Consider the following 22,874-nt stretch of genomic DNA (forward strand, 5'->3'; position numbering starts at 1 on the left):
TCTCTGCTTCTTTTTTTCCGACAAACGGAATGTTTCAGTGTTACCAGGGTCAGAGAGAAGCCCTGGTGAACTATAATTTTAGATACAAGTGAACCAAGAATACCCACACACGCAGACACACAAACACAAAGGGTGATAGCTGCGAATACAAGCCTGATTGTATGGATTTGTGAGGGAAGCACAAAGAAACTCTGTGTCTGCCTCTGGTATGACATGGATTTGATGACAGCATTCCCTTTGTGTGAGAGAATTATGATTATGAGTTTCCTTTTGGGGAAAGAAGTGTGTGATTATGTTGGGGTACGACCAAGAATAGATGGCTTCTCATGGTTTTATAATTATAATTGATACCTCATTTAGGTATTCTCCCTTCATCCAGAATATAATGAAAATTACATATTTTTACGTGTGTGTGTGTGTGTGTGTGTGTGGGTGTGTGAGCCCCTGTTTGTGCACGCATTTGTGTTATGCTGCAGGCCAGAAGTAGCCCAGACTTAATTACCCGTCTCTCGCCACACGCTGATTGCAAATCCATGTGTCTTGATTAGAGGATTCACAGTGTTTCCTCACACACACACACACACACACACACACACACACACACACACACACACACACACACACACAGGCACATACAGGCAGATAGATATTCCTCAAGCACTTCTCAACTTTGGAGTGCTTTTCTATGTCACGAATGAACTAAATAAGAGGAAGACATTTTACCTGAGAGTTTGGATGAACTTTTTCAAAATGGCTATTTGCAATCAAAACACACATTCACGCGTTCAGCAAAAAATGCAACAGTGAAAAACCCATTTACCTGGCTTTTGTCACATTTTGAATGATGCTCTCTCACTCTATTGTAGAGTGATGAACATGAAGCACTGTGCACCAGTGCTGCTGTTGATTTCAGTAAATAACAAAAATACTCAGTGACTAGAGCTAGTCAGGTTGTAAATCACTATTGACATTGCAATATTTTATTTTATCGATTCTTGGAGAATGATTTGATATTTTATGATTACACAGAGTCTGCCATGGTATGATTTCGATTTTATTCAAATCAGTAACCTGTGATCAATATTAGACGGTTTCACGATACATTGAGGGCATACAATTTTATTTTAATTTTTTTTAAATAAAAAGATTACACACCCATATGGATACTGCAAAAAATGAGTGAATGAATGAATGAGAATCAATCTGTATTGATAAATTGATATTTTTTACAACACGAATTGCAGCTCAACTATGTGCTGCCACTACATATGTGTTGTCATGATGTTTCTTTTCTGAGATAGAAAACTAATTTCCCCAGAGGCAGTTAAACACATACACATAGATTGCAGTACACAGTTTAGAAAGCAGCTTTGTATTGCCTGAATTTTTCTTCAGTTTCAGGCTTTGAGCTGATTCTTCTTGTTTTTGCCACGTATTGTGTCTGCATGTGTACACGTGTTTGTAAGGCTAAACTATGAAATACATTATTCATCCAGAATCTGTGCAATCCTGTCAGCTGCCACCTACGTGTCATTATAAGGCCGATCTCTCAGACAGAATAATGGCCGCTGCTCTGAAAAATAGAGGAGCGAGAGCAGGCATTTGAAGAAATAACGAGCAGAGGAATCCCATTCGATATCTCTCAGTGGGGGCCCCGGCTCAGCAGAGTTGTCATGGCGACGTGGATCATGGTCGCTTGTCTGGTGTGTGTGTGTGTGTGTGTGTGTGTGTGTGTGTGTGTGTGTGTGTGTGTGTGTGTGTGTGTGTGTGTGTGTGTGTGTGTGTGTGTCTTTAACTCTTTCTCCCTGCATATTATTGTTGTGAGATGACATGATTGAGACTGAGAGGGTGAGAAGCAATACAAAAAAGAGATGGAGATAGTTCTGCAAAGTCTTTACTGTACTCCTTAAAAACTGGAAGACACAGAAACACACTGAACTCTCTCTTCACAATTTTTCAAGTCTGTTTTAAAACTACCATGAGGTGCCTATGTGAACACTGAAACAGGTTTTTTAAACTGCGATCATTAGTTCTGCTCATATAGACCATTGAAATGTCCCTTTCGTCATTATAAGTGATGGGGGACAGAATCCACCATCATTTCTCTGTGCAAAAATGTACTTTTTATTAGTTCATGTTGACAGAAAAGAACACACATATACAGACAGTGTAAATGAAACTGATCCATGGTATATTGTGCATGCAAATATCATCAGCCAGCTTCCAAATTATATATAAACATGCATAACCCTATATACTTAACATAAATCAATATATATGCACAAGAGGACACAAATTGCTGCACATGTAAAAAATAGCTAAATCCGTGTACATATATACACTGCATGCACACATAAGAAGAAAGCTTAAGGCCATACAACACTGAGCGCACCTGATCTCTAAAGCAAAAACGTATTCAAAAGCTTATCTGAAGTTAATTTGAGGCTTTAGCAGTTAGAATAAGTCAAAACAAGTGGATATCCTCCAGAGTTACTATGTTTTTAAAACAAAATTGAAGGTTGTCTGTAATTTTTTATGGCTGGTACACCGACAACCCAAGCAGCTCATTATTTTCAATTAGCTCTGTCTTTATGTGTCCATTTTTTGCTTTCATTGTTAATCGCAGTGTTTGTCAACAACTTTTTATGCTTCTCATAAACCAAAGATAGATCAAAAAAGGAAAAGCAGAAGAGCATGTCAAAGACATCCTCACTTAAACATGAGAGAACTGTAAAATGATTTTTTTAAATTGGTCGTATGAGATGAAGCGGCTGGAGAGTCAAGTGCAAAATAAGTGCTGTAATTTGCAGTTACATATGTCTTATTCACCCCTGCATCTCACACAACTCTAACTTGTGATTTGCAGTTAATTGGTTTTATGCATGTGCAGTAGATGTGACAGCGGGCTTCAAGACATCAGAAATATTCTCCGGTTTTTGGTTTAGATTCTATGGATGTGTCTGTGGCACTGCATTTTCTTCATTCAGAGTTTGTTCTCAGTAAAGCTCTCTCTGGGTGTCATTAGTGAAAGAGAAACAGAAGAGGTGAGTTTTATTTATTTGGTTCATGCACATTAGTACTTCCATCTGGATGGTAAAATATTTTATGGGAGAATGTTAATGAACCACAATTTCACCCACAGCAGTGAAAAACAGGCAAATCTTTAAGTAACGCTGTATCATTACAAAGTGTGATTCCTACTACTTAAAGACATAAATAATTGGTGTTAGTGTTTTACTGATATTTCCTGGACGAATTATATCAGTATGCCATATTGATTTTTTTTGCCCTACTTTGATTATATATGCTGCTTTAGGCAGATGAATATAGTCTACCTCACTTTTTTTTATCATTCTTTGCATTTTCTCACCTGCTCAGTCATAATTAGTCCAGACAGCCCTCCTCTGAATATCATTTAATCATTCTACCCACATTATGCTTACAAAACCCTATCTCCATGCTGTCTGCAAATAAAAGGAAATGAGAAAGAGACAAAAGTCTTCTCTCTCCCCATGGTGCTATTTTAGTTTTCCTTCTCATCATCAGATTTGTGAGGGAAAGGGTGAAAAAAAAGGCCAAGATCTATTTCATTTTGTCTGCCCTTTCAGAGGCACTTTTCCCCCAGTTCCCAGTGCCGGTGTAAAATGAGACTTGAATTACATTCATGCAGAGGTCCTCAACCCCAATCCTGGGCTGTTTAAATGACTGCCTGAGTGGATTTGTGCCAGGTGGGTCTTTCAGAGCCAAGCTCATCAAACAACAGGCCCCTTTGTCAGATTGCAAGACCTCTTAAATGTCAAGTTAAATAATGTTATCCTGCTCATCCTCTCATAAATGGATAGCATGGCTGGACGGTTCTGTATGTGACATGCAGAGCAATAATGTAGCAGCTAGGTAAAGATTTTATGGTACAATGGCATCCTGAACAGAGAATAAGTCATGCTGCCTCTGTGTGTGTTGTTATTCGAGCTTCTCTGTTTTTTGTTGTGGTAAGTCGCTGCCTGTGCATGTTAGTGCAAGTGCTTATCCTACCTGCTAGTTTTGCACCGTGCTCATACAGTGATTACTGCTGATATTGGGGATGTTGTTTTCACAGTAACATAGCGTCCATAAATATTGAATTAAATCAAAACCCTTTCACCCACAAGTTAACACCAGTGGCTCTGTCACCACTGTTGCCATTGTTAGCACTACTCATGCTGTTAGCATCAGCCAAGAGGGGTTCATGATCATTTAAATATGAAAAACCCAAACAAGTCTTGAAACAAACAAACAAAAAACAATTTTTGGTTGAAACTGGTCTAACTGGTCTGTTTAAATGGACAAGAGACAAACTGGTCTGTTTAAATGGACAAGAGACAAACTGGTCTGTTTTAACTGTCACCTGTGTGTAAAGAACCATGTACAGACAATGCTGGCACAGACTCTGAAACAAAGATACGTTCTGAATGTCGCCCATTACTCCTCATGAAAAATTGTTCATGGAATAAATTAAATGAAAAATACATCTTCTGATTTTTAATCCTGTGTCTGTGATAATTGATGATTTAACTAATTTAGCTTTCATATATAAAATGTCAGTATTAGACTATTTTTACATCAGAATTCCTGTCTTTTCGCTGTCTGTAAAACTATCTTAACCTTAAAAAAGGTTAATCTAATCAAATGAAACTTTGGTCCACTTGCTAGCCACACCAACTATATAAAATCAAACTTCTTCACTTGTGGGTCGCAATAGCTAACAAAGGAGTATTAAAAGAGAGGGGAAGAGAAGTGTGATCTCACTAGGGAGATGTTTTTGAAGCGAACAGTTCGCTCAGCAGTGGACTTAACTGTAGGTTTATATCGCACTTAAATCTAAGATCGCCCACTTTTTAGTGGTGCTTTCAATAGTGAAGAATTTAATTAAATACCTTTTGTAACTGTACGCTGCTCAAATATTCCATTTCTGTTGGAAATGCATCACAGTACAAAAGCTAAAGACACTTTAACTTTCACATCAGTGGGACTTTAAACACTCATTCTGGTCTGAGAATTGTCATTCAGATACACTACTGTCACTGTATTCTTGGAGTATTGATACACAAATTACACTTTGCACGTGAAAACAAGGATTTGAACATATTTAGGGAGTTTTATAATATTTATAATATACATAATATATTATAATAGTTCTCAGTTTAAATTTCATCACCAATGTTCAAAACAGAATGAAGTATTGTACTAACTAATCCTTCACAGGTAGACAAAACCGGTACATGAAAAAAAAATATAGGTAAAGTTTTAAGTTTTGTTTTAAGTTTTTAAGTTTAGTTTTATTTGAACAGGGTTAAAATGGCTGTGTAATATGAAAGGGGTCTATACAGCATAAATGTATGACTTGTTTAAGGGGGGAGGATGAATGTCAGAAACTGTCTGCCTTTGTTGACCTACTAACAGACTGAAAATAACATTTGCAGTTTGACAGTAAAACAGTCACAGGTCCATGTATTTGTGTGGGAGGAGGAGGACGTGCTGGAAGTGACACATCACATTTCCTATCCACACCTTTACCAAAGCTGCAGCGGTCCCCCCTACACACACACACACACACACACACACACACAAATGCAGTGTCACCACAAGATTAACAAGTGTACGTCAGGCTCAACAGTGCTCCTTTTGTATCTTGAAAATGTTTTTAGGCTCAGTAAAGTAGTAAAACTTTCCATGAGGTTTGTTCCTGTTCCTGACCTGAGTTAAAACATGTGCTCATAAATTTGACATTTCCAGTCAGTCTTACCTCATAATGTGCTTTCACACTTTTCGACCTAAGTCAAACAGCTGGAAACAAATGTAGAAGACATAAACATACAGATCAGTAAGTCTGATGTGGGTATAGGCAGAGTGGAGAAATGTCATCTGAGGCCACATTCTGAAGGAAATGAAGTGAAAATGTCACAGTGGAGTCGTGGGCGGCCGGCGGCTTCACTGCAGTGTTTAAACTGTCCCGGACTTTTTTTCCCCTCATTTTTCATCCCTTATGCTGTGTCAGTTATCAGATTTACAGTAGTGGTGATAACATGACAAAGGAAATGTTTTGTGGAAACGGGTACAAATTTTCACCTTTTCACCCCTTGCCCAGCATGCAGTCCGCTGCAATCACTGAAAAATGTCACAACACTGATCAGACTGTGATGATGTCTTTGGAAAGAATCTCAGTCGTTTCTGATTTCCTGTGGTCAACCAGTGTGAGCCAACACTGACAGTGTAAAGTGCATGTGCAAAGATGTCCACGTGTCATTTCTTGGAGTACCCAATAGTAGTAATAAGGTTTATTAAAACATAAAACAAAAACAAATTTTGGCCTTCCTGCATTGGCTCTATGTTTATGTGCACATTGATTTATTGTTGACCTTCAAGGATTTTAAGCAGGATTTAGGGTCAACTTTAATTAAATTTCTTCTTAAACCACATTTAAGAAAAATGACAATAAATCTACCTTGTACTTTAAACCTTTGTAAACAAAGCATATTTACTGTGCGCCTGTGAATAATAACACAAACAGGAAACATTTTTGCTCAAGAGCTCAACGGCTAAATTTAAGCAATCTTACCTTGTAGTTTGCTTCAGTCCCGCTCTCTCATGAGTTTAGCTCTTTGTTTACTTTTCCTCACTTATTTCTCTTATTGTGAGCTGAGCTGAACAAATATTAATAACATTCACAGATGGGCTCTGCCGTCTCAGATGCCATTCAACATGCTGAATCGGCTTTAAAAAAGGTGACGAGGGCCAACGATGTGGGACACACCACAGCAACTAGGGTGGCAGATGCTCACTGACGGCCTTAAGGGGTATCGAGTTTTTGCAGTGCAGCCCCCAAATTGCTGAGATTGCGTTAGCTTTCTCTATCACTGCTTTTTAAAGCTCTTCTTAAGACTTTCTTTTTCTTAATAAAAACATTGATGTCTGTGTGATTTTTTAGTGTATGTTATCCTGTTAACATACACAGAAGTTTGGTATGGACTATCAGGACTTTTCCTAGAGTTGACAGAGAAGCTGGGCAAGGTCAGTTTTGGATGGGACTATTTTCAGATTTAGTACATGCAGGGTCCCATTCTGAGAATGTCACCCTCCAGCCTGGGTCCTCCTCTGCGTGGTGTGTGGACCGAGTCCAGCTGCTATCAAACATGCTTGATGCTGTTAATGACCTCTAATTGTACACACTGTTCCGATGTCGAGATAGTAATTCTGGTTGGTAAATATGAGACGCTGTCCAATTTTCACAATGCAAACATGACCTTGGCCTCAAGTACAGGAAACAGATGTAGAGGAGGAAGGATACATGTAGCATAAACAACCTGGTCATCCCAAAATACATTAACCATGTGAGTGCGATCTTTTAACCCTTTGCTGTGTTGTGTCTTTTTGCTGTGCATACAGAGGCATTCAAGGGAAGAAATGCGGGACCATTATTGTGAAAGCTGAGGAGCTGAACAACTGCAGGGTGAGGATGCATGTACACTTCTTGAAAAGTTTTCCAGTGACTGCTCTGTTTCTTTATCTTTTTTTAATGTCTATTTCTGCTTTGTCTTGGTTTGAATTAAGGGCACAATAGCTGTGGGAATACAGATTTAAATTTTGAATATACACTTTGTGTGTCTGTCGACAGACATAAGAAGAAGTTTAAAAAGCACAAGAGGCTATGGCCCTTTCTTTAAATATTAATAATGATTATAATTAAACCTTAGAGAAACACAGAATCCCACCATAATACTTAAAAAAGCATTAAAAGCAGCTGATGGCATTTGTGTAGCAGGCTGCAACACCCACAAATAAAACAAAATTTTATCAGATGAGTTGCAAATATGGCTGAAAATGTTAATGAATGATACAGTGAGCAAAATAAATAAAATGTAGTGTAAAAGGACATTTAAAGTGTTTCATTTTCCTTATCAAATGGTAAAAAAAAGAGAATATCTTTTATATCTTTTTTTATTTATAATCAGGTGCAACCATCAATGGATTAGTCATCAACTAAGAAATTAATCAGCAACAAGTTTGATAATTTATTAATCGGTTTAAGAATTTATTAAAGAAAAAAAGAGTCAAAATTCTCTGATTTCGGCTTCTCAAAGGTCAAGTTCAGTCTCTTTCAACCTGGACTCTCTATTCCCATGTTTTTTGTGTCTTATTCATAAAATTAATGACTACTAAGACTACCACTGCTTGGAAATGTGCATGTACAGTGTACAAACAATATGCTTTCCATAAGCATTTTATGAAGTTTTTTCTGTCTCTACTCTTCAGGAATCAGTGATGATGCAGTTCTGTGGGAACAAGTTGGACAAAAAGGATTTCTTCGGCAAGTCCGATCCCTTCCTGGTCTTCTACAGGAGCAATGAGGACGGCACGTGAGTCCCCCTCCTCTTCCTCCTTCCCTCCCCCTCTGTCTCTTCTTATTACCTTTCATGTTTGGTTAACTCCTTTCCTGCATCCAAAGGAAATTGGCTTCATTGATTTTTGCCTCTGATTCAAAGCCTTTATGCCTGTTTAAGCATGTGTGAATTACATGTGGAAGTGTTTGTGTATGACGTGTGTGTGTGTAAGCTTTGAAGTGCAATGCTGTGGTATGTTCACATAGAGTGTGTGTATGTTTGTGTGAGTATATGATCCAACACTCTCTGTTCCATCCTGCAGTGTGTGACAATACAGATAAGACCTTGTGCTCTGAGGGCAAAAGATACGAAGTCCACCTGCTAGCCAAGAGACTAATGAAATTACCTCTTTGCAGTGTGTGTTTATGTGTGTATTTTTGTGCATGTGTGTCAGGGAGGTAGTCAAGCTCTCACAACCCTCCCTTTTTACTCTAAGTCAGTGAAAAGTCTCCTCTTTAAGTCCACCCCCCTTTTCTCTTTCCCCTCAAATCTTATTTTTCTCCTCTCTCTCTTTATTTTACTCTTGCTCAGGTTTACCATCTGCCACAAGACAGAGGTGGTGAAGAACACATTGAACCCAGTGTGGCAGGCCTTTAAAATCCCTGTCCGGGCTCTTTGCAATGGTGATTATGACAGGTAAGACCTTTTTTAGATACTAAATATTATGGCATCTCCAGAAAATTACGAACATCTGAATCAACAGGTAGTTATTTTCAGTTTCAATTGTACAGAAAATGCCATACAAGGTAAGATAGGCAACTCTGGTGATATGATGTTCTTGCAGTATTTTAAGCCCCTTTTCCACTTCATCCCTTAAAACCAGACAAAATCCAAAATCTTAGACAATATCTAGTCTCATATCATGATATTGATATAATATTGATATATTACCCAGGTCTAAATGATATATATATTAAAAAAAAAAAAAAAACAAAACAGCAAGGCACACATTTTCTATCACGTATCTTAATGGATTTCCCTGCATTAAAAAAAACAAACAAAACATTCACTGGCTTATTTTGGTGGAAAAAGGGTATAATGGCCTCTTCAGGCTGCTTGACACAGACTATAACACTGCTGACTGGGGCTCACTAAAGAGGCCTCTCTCTGCCCTTTTTAGAAATGTTTTATTTTTTCATTTTTGGATGAGAAACCCAAATATTAAAGACAGTACTGGACCACATAAACATCTTATACTCATTCATTTTTACCTTTGTCTGCATAACGTGTGTTCAGGCTTACTGGGATATGAACACTAAGCCTGCAGACACTGTGTGCATCCAATACTTATGTGGGGTTTTATTGTTCAGCATGCACTGGAAAAAGTAATAAGATAATAAGAAAATGATTTTTTTTTTGAAAGTTGTGTATCACTGTGTGTAGCTGGGTTATGTTTTCCCTGTGGGCTATCGTTGTGAAACACTATATTTTGTAAGGCTTTATGGAAGACAGCACTCAATAAATAACATACAGTTGGAATGAAAAATGTATGAAGGTGTTTTCACCACTAAGTAGATTTCTTATTTTATTTGGCAGTTTCAGCAGGAGGACAAAGATGATTTGGCAGAAATATATTGCATATTTTTTCCTGGAAAACAAAGCGTGGATGTATGATTTTGCTATCAGGTTTTCCCCTGGAGAGTTTTTGCAGCTGTCTTGTTTTTTTATAAGGATTATTTAATCTAAGCCAATACTGTCATACATTTTAATGGATGTAATAAATTGTCTCCTTCTAACACGATTCCAATGCAGTATGGAATCTGATTTTAAAAATCTCCAGGTTTAGGATAACAGGAAAAAAAGGGAATTTCCCCAAATATGTGTTTCCAGACCATTGTCCCTAATTTGTTTTCTAAAGGCAAAGCAAGAGCTAAGGCGTGCAAGAGTAGCCTCTATGCTTGTGCATCACTACCTGCAAAACAGCTCTGTCCCGAGTGCCTTATAACTACTTAATCTGGACATCTGCGACCAAAACAAGGCTGTACAGACACTGACAATGACTTTTTTCTTTTTTTTTGGAGATTATTTTTGGGGGGTTTTAGCCTTTAAAGGATAGGACAGATCAAATGTAAAGCTTTCTGCAGAAAATGTCATCTAATCGACCACAATAGATAAATTGTCAGATGCTAAATATGGTCTGAAAAATCTCCACATGAATTTTAGAAATATTAGTGTAAAAATATAGAAATATATGTGTAGGAACACAGTTCTACACAGCAGCAAAGTGGTTTCATCTCTGTAGTGATGCATTCAGAGCTATACCTCACTAGCCTTTCGGGAGATAAGTAACATTATTTTCTGGTGGTCTAGTTTATACTTCATTGACTAGTTTTCAGTGTGAAGGGCCATACTGCTTTTATCCACCTGTCATATGACATTTACATGAACAAAGAGCCAGAAAAGCAATAAATTATTGGTTAAGTCAGCTTTACCGTTTCTCTGCATTTATTTTGGTACCACAACAACAAGTGTCATCCTGGAAACAAGCACACAGCTTCTCTGTTTGCTTTAACAGGTCCGTGTTCATAATTGCTTTTTCTTGGTACGTGATTGCTTGGCTGTTTCGCAGGTCATTAGAAAGCAGGAGAAATAAATAGGAGATGAATCTGTGTTAAAACGAACTAATTTTAAAAACTGGAAGCAATGTGTATTTGACCGGAGGCAGGAGTTAATGACTCAGCTCGATAAAACATCTTGCAAACATATATAAAAACGAGGAAGGATGTTTGTCTAAATGGCAAGCAGCAATGGCAGTGATCAGTGGGAGCATGCTAGGATATGACTGGTAGTGGCTCAGGTCAGTGGTGATTTTATCTGACTGAAAATAACTTGAACATAACATTTAAAGACGATCAGTAGATTAACCCAGAGTCTGTAGCATCCTTGTGCTTCTTTCTTGCTCAGGGTGGCTATTATGGCAACTTAAATGAGAGAAGGCCACTGTCTTTTGTGCTGATCCAGGGGCTGCCAAGGACGTAGGAGCTGTCAGTAGAGTCTTGCTAATAGATGCTGCCATTATGGCTGATAGAATTGCCATTAGAAACATCTATCTTATTGTTAAAGGATTGGCAGTAAATTGATACTTTCAAGGAAACATATTGAAAGTTACTGCAAAATACTGCAAAAGAAGTGCGCCTGTTTAAAACTTTGTGTGTCTGTTTTATGTCAGTCATGCGCTTGGGATCCGCCTCTGGTGTCGACAGCAGCTGTGTGGTGAAAAAAAGGGCACTAAGGAACAGATAATATGTTTTAGCTTCGCTCAGCTAGCAGACAGCAGCATTGATCTGAAGTTTGGTCCAATGAGCTTATTAGTGGAGTCAAGTCTTATCAATGTGGGACTCAGGAAACTCACAGTGGACTGCACATACAGCACACACACATACACACACAAACACACACACACACACACACACACACACACACACACACACACACAGACACACACAGACACACACACACACACACACACACACACACACACACTGAATCAGTCTCTCTGCAGCCTGGGAGAGGAGATAAGGAGGAGCTCAAGCTGGCAAACAATAGAGAGCTGTGTCACTCTGCTGATAGGTGCTCTGATGGGTCCGTGTTAACTCACTTTCTCTCTTACACACAGACAAGCACACACACTCAGGCATACACACACATACATGCAGGGAGACCACAAGATTAACAAACAAAGATATTGTCAATTTCCTGATACCTAATCAAAGCTCAGAGAGGGATGTTTCCTACCGAGAAACGGCGTAACACTGACTTAATAACGCACATAAACACATGCATGTGCACCCGCATTGTGCAGACAGCTCTGCACAGACACCGCTTTCTCTGGAGGAGAAAGTGTTCAGCCGACCAGGAGACATGTTCATCCCATCACCATGAGCCACTCCTCACTTTTATTGCTTCCTTTCCTCTACTGTGCATCTGGTTCTCTAAGTAGCTCTGAGGCGCATTAATGATGCTTTGTATTTCCACTTCTTCTCATACTGAAAGATGAAGAGGATGTAAGAGTGCATTTTTGGCTCAGGTTTTGAATTAGCTGCAGTTTGTTTCAGAAAGCTGTCCAAGCTCTTAAGCAATTACAGTAAGTTCAGAAGAAAGTCACACAAGACTCGTGAAAGGCTACTTTCTGCTCACAATCTATATACAGTCAAGTTTGAGCCGTCTTTACTGACTGCTGGCGGACAAAACAAACTCAACTGACTGAAAGAGAATAGAAAACAGTCAGTATTTAAGGGAAAGCCCACTCTTCTTCCCACTGTTCCTACAATCATCAACTCTGGTCAGTTTAAAATAAACCCTTAATTTACTCAGTTACATGTGGAAAGTATGCTGTCTCTATACATGCTAAAATTACTGTTTATTTGTACGGAGTCTGGTGGGTTTGGTGATGGCAATTTTGGGGCTGTTTGTGGTTAAACAAAAATTATATATCACTTTATCCAAACATTGTTTTTGATTGTTAAGCCACTAAATAAATGATTATACTCACACTGTGCCTGCATCATCTGCTATGTGGGTTTTATCCACTCAAATAGTTAAATTGTGTTGTATATTCTTAACTTGTGCATGTTAAACTATATTGTTGGCCTTTTTATCTTAATGTTGTTTGTCTTAACCATTGTACATACTGCACATTCACATTGTTTTATTATTTTAAGATACCTCTTAACATCAGGCAAGGGACTACTGATGAAAATTAGCTCCCCAGCTAACTCGGGTGCATTTACATTTTTTTTAAAATGTAAATATAATAAAATTAGATAAAGAATTTAAAAATTACAACACATAAAAGCTTGGGGCCTCTAAGGCCCTTTAGTTCTTGATTTAGCAAATCTCTGCATGGTAATGTTATAGCACATTGTCAAAACAGAAGCTAATGGTGTTGAGTAACATTAGTGCTGTTGTAGGTAATATTATTGTTACATTTATTGAATCATTTTTATTTAAATGTTATAGTGTCTCTTATGTGAGTTTAAAACCACACTTTCCCAGCATTTACAGGCTGGTGGAAAGTTCTGGTTTCCCCCTCGCTGACTCTGCCCTCACGTTACCCCCTAACTATGACTAAAAACCGACTGTATTAGCACTCCGGCTGACTTTTATTCAGTTTGAGTTGTTTTCACACCCTCCTGCCTTTTGCTCCGTTTTAATTCAGTCTCTGTTCTATTATCCATTTGCCTCACCCCTCTCGCTCTTGACGTATCATTCTCCTGCCTTTGTCAGAGAGAAATGACCCTCCTGTTGAAGATATTGGTAGATGGACTGACAACATATCTGCCTCTTTCAGACTATCCTGTTTTTTTCTCCCCCATATTTCCTTTGAAGCTATAATAGGATGCAGAAATAGATGTATTTGGAGATGAGGAGAGCACATTACCCGAGGCAAATACACTGACAGGCAGACGGTGTGTTGGAATAAAGATAAGCTACAGAATGGATCTGCCTCTTTTTACTGCCTCCATGACAACAATGGGAAAAGAAATAAGCATTCTTCTGATTAGGCGTTAAGACCCTACATCTGTGTATACCTTATGATTATCAAGTATAGAAGACAGTCTTTTAGTACATTGAATATAATTATAAAAAGTCAGTTTATTTGTTCTGGAGAAAAACATTTGGTTTTTTTTTAATTGCAAATGTCCAGCAACATCACCTTTAATTTTTTATGTATGTTACATGTTGCAGCTATTGTTCACAATGCCTCAATAAATCTAAAAAACAAATGTGCATTAGGAGAAACACCAGTAAACTCATACTGCAGGAAAAGAAAAGAAATCTGTCTTTTTAATCTGATCATCATCTTGTGTTTCTCCCTACAGAACAATCAAGGTCGAAGTGTACGACTGGGACAGAGATGGCAGGTAGTTAATCTCTTTTATTTTATGTTTGTAATTTAACAATCATACAACCCTGTAAAATATAGCCTGAACAAACATATCGTGACATTTTCCGGGGACGAATCATGTTTTGAATCTGGCTCCACACCTCTGCTGTTTGTTGCATGTTAAGACAAACGACAGCACTGCATTAAAAACACACCCAGCCCAGTAATTCAAGTAAATTTGCAGGGTTTCTGAAGTCGTGGAGTTCCATAATCTTGTTTCCCAGGCCTGGAAAAGTCATGGAATTAGTAAAATCCTCAAAGGTTTTGGAAAAGTCTTCGAATTTTGTTGTTTAATGAAATGACTGTGGATAATGTTTCATGGAGTGTACTATAACATCAAATTTATTTTCTCTAGCTATTTACTTAACATAGCTCTAATATCCGGCGATTTGTCATGTTTTGTTTACCATCATATTTAATTTTCTCCTTGCGTTCTTTCTCTCCCTCCATTTATGTCAGCTAGCTGGAATTATGTTAGAATATAGTTTGAATCTGATTCGTTATTGAACTTGTGATTAACACCCAGATAATTTTACAGAACTGTTCGATCTTGTCTCATTGGGTTGTAAACCTCCGCTCAACTTTTGCACATCTGATAACTCTTCAGACTTGTAGATTTATTACTCTAACAGGACATTCTGGATCAGATTTGAATTTTCATTGTGCTTAAAGCAACTCCCTTTGTGATCTTTTAAAGCAGGGCTGTTTTCAGTCTGAACACCCACCTAAGTAGTTTGACAAAAATAACAAGTACTTGAACAGAACAAAAAGCTGGGTGCAGGATAGTCACATATTGACTGCTTTGGATTCTGGCTGCTGACAGTCAAACAGAAAGAAAGACGAGTGACATTAGTCAAGCTGTAGTTGAAAAGAGATTTATTTCTCTCTTCTTTACGCTTTGCAATCAATTTAGATTTTCTGTCATAGAACGAACACAGCAATATTTTGGTGTTATGTCTGAGAAATGATGACAGTTTGTAATAGGCTGTTTAGTTGAACTGAGCTTAAGTGATACTTTTAACCATTGTTTGTGAAAGGTTTGATGTTTTCATGCTTGATTAGCTTTAATATTCACTTACAGAAGCTCCATCATCAGTGCTCTCGCTTTAAGTTACGTTAGTTGGGACAGACCTTGTGGTCTGGGAGTGCTATCTTAAATAATCAAGCAGAATCTATTGTCAAGCACTACTGTTGTTTTGATGTATTCTTTTTGTTCTTTGTGTCTTCCTCGCTCCTCTCTGTAGTCATGACTTTATCGGAGAGTTCAGCACCAGCTACAGAGAACTATCCAGAGGGCAGAGCCAGTTCAACGTCTACGAGGTGAGTCTGTGTATGTGTAGGTGTGTGAGGCTGCATCATCTCCAGACCAGTTCAGATTCAGCAGGTCACTCAGACACACAGTAATTGGACTAATGATACCACTGGGTTCTCCATCTGGAATTTGTTCTACTGAAGTTAAATCATGGTAAAACTGATCTGCCATTTCAGGTCTGAGCTTCCCAACAAAATAAAACAATGATTGAACCCCCCCCCCCGTACTTCCCAACATACAAAAAAATATATATTATTATTATTGAAGTCAGGCTTTGAAGAGAGACCTTAAGTTAAGCAGAACATTTTTATTAATCTATGCATTAAGGCTTGGACGTTCTTCGACACTGGACGTACACAGACAGCTGCGGTCACATTGAGGCGCACTATTTATATTACAGTTAAGGGTCTGCATCCACCCCAGGCAGTTAACAGGAGGGTCAGGAGGTCAGTTTAATGTACTGTTAATGCTGACACTGGGTGAAACTGAAACTAGGAAGATGCTGCTGGGTCCAGAGTGAACGTCGGTCATATATACAACTCAGAAGTCACTTCACTGTGGCGCTGCAGTGTTTCGGACTGGACTGGCAAACAAGAAATTGGAGCAGTGTCCACTCTTGTTATGTGTACAATCCATGCAGTCAAAAAAAATGGGCCACTTGCAGACTTCCATGTGCATGGGTGGATGACAACATTTACAACACATTGACCAAAGGAGGGACTTGGACTCACTTGGATGCGGAAACTAAAGTGGCCTTCATTCCATACCATGTCAAAACCTGGTGCTCACATAACCCAAAATGCATCTGGACTGCAGACAGTCCCGTCAGTGATTTGGTGTGTTTTATGGTATTATTGGCTGAGTCAGAAAATATGCTAAAATGTATGGAGAATTGTGGAAAAATATATTTACAATCCCACCTTAAACATGCGGTGTCTGACTGAAATATTCTAATTTATTTTATTTTTTTTTTTTGAGAAAAAAAAAATTCAGTGATGAAAATGATTGTGCTCTCATTAGATTTAGTTAATGCCAACCAAAGTCTTATTTCTGACTTTCTCTCTCATCCACACACACACACACACACACACACACACACACATGCACACACATTGACAGACAGTTATGATGGATCGCTGGCTTATCTTCGCCTAGAAAGAGTCAACACTTCTTGATTAACAGAGCGTCACACAGAGAGGGGAGAGCACACAGGGGACTGTCATTTTAAACAGCTGCTGTTTGCCTAATAGCGCTCAGATGTGAACAAAGGTGCACACACAGGCACATTGACAAGTATGTGAGGAACAGTAAATGGATAGAAAGACACACATACACACACACGCAAAGTGATTTTGTGGTTTCTGACCCTGGTCTCCAACTTAAAGAGAGGATGGCTTTGCATTGCCAAAGACCTGCATATCAATGATTGTTTGACTTTATGATCTATTGATGCATTGCTGCTTGTTTGTTACTGTGTATTATAAGGTGTCCTTGCATGGTTTGAAAGTTGCCTATACGTAAAATGTAATTATTATTAATATAATTATTACGTCAACATATGTATCATGAGTTATGAAAAGGGACATTGCAAAATGGTTTGTGTGTGTTTGTATGTCTATCTGTGTGTGTGTGTGTGTGTTTTGTGTTACAACCACATTTCAATCATTGCACCTCGTCTCCAGAGGCAGACGTGTCCTTGTGTGTACCTATTGCAGTGAACCAAGGAGAAATGCATAAATCCACACATTTGTATGTTGTTTCCTTGAGGTCCTCTCTTTCGGTTTAACCTTGCTACAGTTTAATTAGACCATAAAGCTCGGCTGCAGTGTTTGGGATTCAAAAGGAGTTTCGGGTCTGTTTTCTGGCTGTCCCCACATCACAGGAGCAATTGTATGTTTTGATGAGCTCAGGTTGTGAGAGGGAATTAATTAAGGCCCACGGACAAAAAAAAATGTCTCTCTTATAATCTGTTGACAATAACAACAGTTTCTCAAAGCACAGTAAGGCTTGTTTAGATGTGTAGGAATCATAATCCATCCAGTCAAGGTTGACTGCACACTCACTTTGTGTGCTGTTACATATTCATGAAGACAAACCACTCAGTTTAGAGCTGTAATCCACAGCTGGATTTAGCTGCAACTCTTGATATGTTGTGCTTTAAGTGCATTTCTCAAAGGCATATATTCATAGTGGCTGCTGGTTTCGAGGATGGAGAGTGAGAGGGTGGTGTACAAACTATATTTTATATGACTTCAGCTACCACATATAAATATACAGATTTCAGATTTTCCGGCACAACTTTATTGCGTTGCATGTCTTATTGCTCTCATCTTGGTCATTTTAAAAAAACAGCAGGTGGCAGCTGTTTACAGTAAAAAAGCTCTGATAACCCACTCTGCCTGCCAAGAACCAAACAGCATACAAAGTTATCAGCTAGCTGTTAAACGCAGTGAAGCAATTTGCAGCAAAAGAGCCAGATATTTCCCTCAGGAGGTGCCAATTCTGGAGCAGTCCTTAAAACCCAGTCTTGCAGTTTATAACACAAATAAAGGCCTGGATTGAAGAATGAATGAATGTGAAAATCACAGATAATTTTGTCTCTTTTAGGTGATAAATCCAAAGAAAAAAGGGAGGAAGAAAAAATACCTCAACTCTGGAACGGTGAGTAAATATTCATCAAACTTGAATCATTCTTTCCCCTCATTCATACATAAAGCTGTATGGGCTGGATTTGAAATACAAACTGAAGTCTTTATACTGCTTACTATTTCATTTTGTAATTGAGCAGGTCAGAATAAATAAGAAGTATCTGTCCTATCAGGGGCAGCACCTGAAAGTCATCACTGACACAAAGCTCATTGTGGCCATATTGCTTACAGGTAACACTTCTGTCATTCCTGGTGGACATTGAAGTCACCTTCCTGGACTACATCAAAGGAGGGTAGGTCAACGAATATGCATTCATTCAATGAATACTGAGAGATTGGGGTTGTAGTCCCTTTAATGAGAAGTGACAAGCTGAGTGTGCCAGCATGTGTCTCAATAATGACCCCGTTGTGACTCCGTGTCTGCAATGTGCCAAAGATAATGATCCCTCAGTGTGAGTGGATTTGATGGAAAAGTGTACATTTGCATGTGAGAAAGGATGGTGAAAGGTTTTTCCCTGAAGCTGCGCTAAAATCCAACCAAACAGTAACTACGCACTGCTCATAGAATATAAATTAAGATTATGTTACTGCACTACCTAAAGGTTTTTAGAAATACATTTCAGTGCCCGTGTTCAGCTGTAAAACAGAGATCGAATGGTTAAACTAAGCAGGGCTGATCAAATACAAACCACTATTCTGTTACTCTGTGTATATTTCTTGCTCAATTGTTTCCATGAGCATGTTTTAGGGTACTTATCTTTAATGTGAGATCCGGCCGATGGTCATTGTTTGACACAAGCAAGTTCCAATTGTGTCATTGACCAGCAGATTTGTTTAATGGTCTGATCAGGCGTATGGCATTCTGGTATATATAAGTTTTCTACCTCTTGACCAAAGGTGTCCTTTTTCTCTGTTTTCTCTGGTCATGTAGCAGCAATTTGCAAAGTATTTGCATCTCTCAACTGCATAGATGGCCTAGTTTTATGTTAACACTCTCATTTCATCAGTGAAATACTTCCTTAAAACTATTTATACAACATGTCTAACATGTCAGCAATAACGCCTAATCCCCATGTCACAAAAAATTCACTTTAGGGATCTTCATCTGAAAAGATTTTAGTTGTTACCTATGATTTAGACCAGAATTATATTGCTGTCTGCTACCCCTGAGGAGATAACTATGGAGGAAGTGAAATCTGTGATCAGAATATTCACGCTTATAACTCTTACTCACATTGGTCTCTTTTCTATTGTTAATTAAATAGTGAAAATGTACTATTTCTTATTTTGGTGGATGTGCTGGAACTCCCTCAGGGGTCCTCAGACCCCTCTGTGATAAATCATTGATATAATGTCACTAAATAAGCTGGCTGGTGGTTATTGTCTTGTAACATCGGAGAAGACTTTTTACCAAAGCATAAATTGAAAAGCTCTTTAATATCTGTTGAGTGATACACATTGAAAGTGTAGAGCACCCTACCATACAGGCTTTAGACTGACTGACAGAGGTGGTGTATGTGTGCATTTTTGGGTGAAAAAAAAGTCTCCAGTTCAGTCCTTGTGTTCTTTCTTTTTGTTACAGAAAGTTGACAGCTGACATTTAAGGAATTAAAAAATATATGTTATAAGTTTTTGTGGGGTAAAAAGATCTCCTGAAAACAATGAATCGATAAGCTTGCTCCCTCTGTGACAAACCCAAAAGACAACAACACAATCTATTTTGGAGCTAGCTTTCTTCCCACTGTAGTTGCTCATTTAAGGAGGATTTTGCACAGCTTAGAGCAGAAGGGCAAAGAGAGGGCTGAAAAATTGCTCGAGCCAATGAGGGGATTATCCAAGAAGCCAACTCTTTCTACGCTAGACTGTTTTCTGCCTCCACCACAAGTGATTTAAAGGACTTAACGTGTAAAAGCCTGCCTTAAACTGCGATACATTGATAAGATGGATGTTGATGTTGTTGTTATAGGTAGTACATAGCTTTTGCACATACACCTAAATCTCTATTTGTACTTAAAGTACAGGTCTATCTGCATTCTTTTGTAACATTTGTTAAAATTAGGTCACAAAATTACATCCTGACTGACAGCAAACATTGAAGACTGCCTGTAAAAAGAGCAGTTTATAAGACAGGATTGATAAAAAGCTGTATAGGTAGAGAACAGCAGTCACAAGAGTAATTTACAGTAAATACACACATAGTTTGAACCCTCACCTTAATAAGCCTTGTTAAGGCAGTGAAAAAATCACCGTGTGGCGAAGAGCACTGATCAATAAGTTATTGATTCACAGGGCAGTAGGAGAGCACTCTGTATGCCGGCTTAAGATAATAGATGGAGCTACTGTATATGTTAAAGGACATTGCACTAAAGCAAATATATTAATCAGCAGCCTGACAAAAAGGCTTCCCAGTAAACATTGAGATGTTAAAGGAATGTTCTCGTAAGCTCCAAAATGAAAGTTGCGCCAGCCTCAGTGATGCTACCTGACTATTGGCTGGACAGCCTTTATGTGCATCCTAGCACTTGAACTTGTTTCCATGCTTTTTCTATTTTTCCTTATAATTTTGAAATTTAGGGGTGTATTGCTTCGTATTATTTTTAGATTATTATTTTTTTTAACATTGTGTACCTTTACTTTTAATACTTTAAGTACCTTTTCCTGATTATACTTACTTTTACTAAAGTAACATTTTCAATGCAGGACTTTTACTTAAAACAGAGTATTTTTTTCATATTTTAAAAATGGGTATCGAATTAAGTCATAGTGTGGCCGTCTAATCATAAACATTTCACAACCAAACAAATAAATTGTCTTTTTGTTTTCAGTGTAAAAAAGTGTTACATATATAGTAATATCATATTTCCTGTTTTGTAAGAGGGTCTGAATGCACCATTATTGAAGTGGAAACAATGTCACCATCTGGCAGTCTGCGTCATAATCGCGTTGTGACTTCCTGCTAGGACAAATTTTTGACCAGCGTCTCCATCCCACTGATGTTTGCCTAGTTATGTTGTGCCCACATGTTAACTGTGATCAATTTGCATGATGGCCAGGCCTGTAAAAATGACTGCATGTGTGAGAGCTGGCTTTAAAATGCATGTGTACTGACACCACATGTCCCGGCATATGTTTACTCACTCTGACGCTCGCTGCTAATGGAGAATTCCCATCTTCGAGTCTCTAACCCTGCACAGTCAGTCAGAGAGCACTCAAACTCTGAGGAAGAAGGTGTGTTTTCTCTTTTTTTAGCGGTGCTCTGGGAGCATGAGCCGGGTCCTGTTACACGCTTGTGTGGGTAAATGAAGTGCCAAGTGCTGTTTCACTGTTTGAGACATAAATGGACTGTAGTGGTCCAGTTGCACCAGTTGCATAACGGGCAGATTGAGTATTTGTGAGCAGACGCTCACACACAGAAAGGTATACACACCCATGCCCACATCTAAGCACACAACCTTCTAGGTGCTTTCTCACTTGTGCATTTTTTGCATGAATCTGCACAGGTGTTTTGTCACATTGACAGTCATCTCGTTCCATTTCCTTGAATCGCTCTCCGTCCTTCCTCTCTTCTCGGTTATTTTCTGATTGACAGCTCTTTTTGCGTCTTCAACCTAATCAGCTAATTGTTCATTCGGACCTAATTAGGAACACGATCTGCCGGCAGAATTAGCATAAATGACAGATTTGAGAGAGACTCCATCTCAATCTGGAGAGCATCACTGCTCTTATTCTTTTCACTCCCTTTCATAAAGCGTTAGTACCACCCATGGATTTCAACAAAGAGGCCTCTATTCATGAGCAGGAGGATAAAAATGAAGGATTGTCGACTATATCTTTCATTCTGAGTTGTGCCTTTGAAGACAGCGCCGTCACTCACGGTGACAGATATTGTTTCCTCTTGTTTTGGTTTGTGAATTGAGTATTGAAACCAGAATAGAAGCAGGAGGGAACTCAGCTGGTATTGAAATCATTTGGAGAGGTTATCATTAGATGTAAGAGGCAGAATCTGCACAAAGAATTGTAAAAAAAAAAAAAAAAATCAAAGCTTTGAAAAGAACACAGGCGTTTCACTTTGTGGGTTATACTTAGCAAATTAGCAAGCACTGCCAATATCAGTGTTTAGGCTAATATGACTTAATGCAGGTATGGGCTGTTTATCTCTCCTCTCCTTTCATCTTCTCCTCTCCTCTCCTCTAGCCAGATGGACACAGTCCAACCAGCAACATCTGTTTGCATATTATCAGGAGAGGTCACATCACACAACCTCTGATGCCATTTTTAGGCCACTCAGCGCACTCATGCATATATGTTTCCCTCTGGCACTTCAATATAAGAGGAGAGGAGACTTTTTGTGAGCATTTTCAAATGTTTTTGCACTTGTTACTTTGAAGGCAAACACTTACCAGACAGGGTACACAGCCTGTTGAGATGGCTGTCTGAACTGTAATGTATAGATTTTCAGTATTTTCCCTGAATCATGATATCAGTAAAAATAGAAAAAGATTTGTGACTAGGCTAACTTCTCTTTTATTCAGGGTATGATTTTCCTTGACCTTCTATGTTTGGTTTTGGCTCAGTGACTTTTCACCCCCTAGCTGTGTGAGTCCAAAAGT

At 38.5% G+C, this 22,874-nt stretch overlaps 1 protein-coding gene across 1 annotated transcript in view; it reads left to right on the plus strand.

Annotated features, from left to right (window-relative positions):
• Positions 1-22,874, plus strand: part of LOC121961191 (copine-8) — a 100,323-nt gene that overhangs the window by 55,655 nt on the left and 21,794 nt on the right. Inside the window, exons 7-13 of the mRNA XM_042511078.1 lie at positions 7,423-7,486; positions 8,290-8,393; positions 8,949-9,053; positions 14,240-14,281; positions 15,549-15,624; positions 18,224-18,277; positions 18,496-18,557. Of these exons, the coding sequence (XP_042367012.1) occupies positions 7,423-7,486; positions 8,290-8,393; positions 8,949-9,053; positions 14,240-14,281; positions 15,549-15,624; positions 18,224-18,277; positions 18,496-18,557 (507 nt within the window). The remainder of the gene's footprint in view (positions 1-7,422; positions 7,487-8,289; positions 8,394-8,948; positions 9,054-14,239; positions 14,282-15,548; positions 15,625-18,223; positions 18,278-18,495; positions 18,558-22,874) is intronic.

Source organism: Plectropomus leopardus, chromosome 22 (assembly GCF_008729295.1).
Source record: "Plectropomus leopardus isolate mb chromosome 22, YSFRI_Pleo_2.0, whole genome shotgun sequence".
Taxonomy (NCBI): Eukaryota; Metazoa; Chordata; class Actinopteri; order Perciformes; family Serranidae; genus Plectropomus; species Plectropomus leopardus.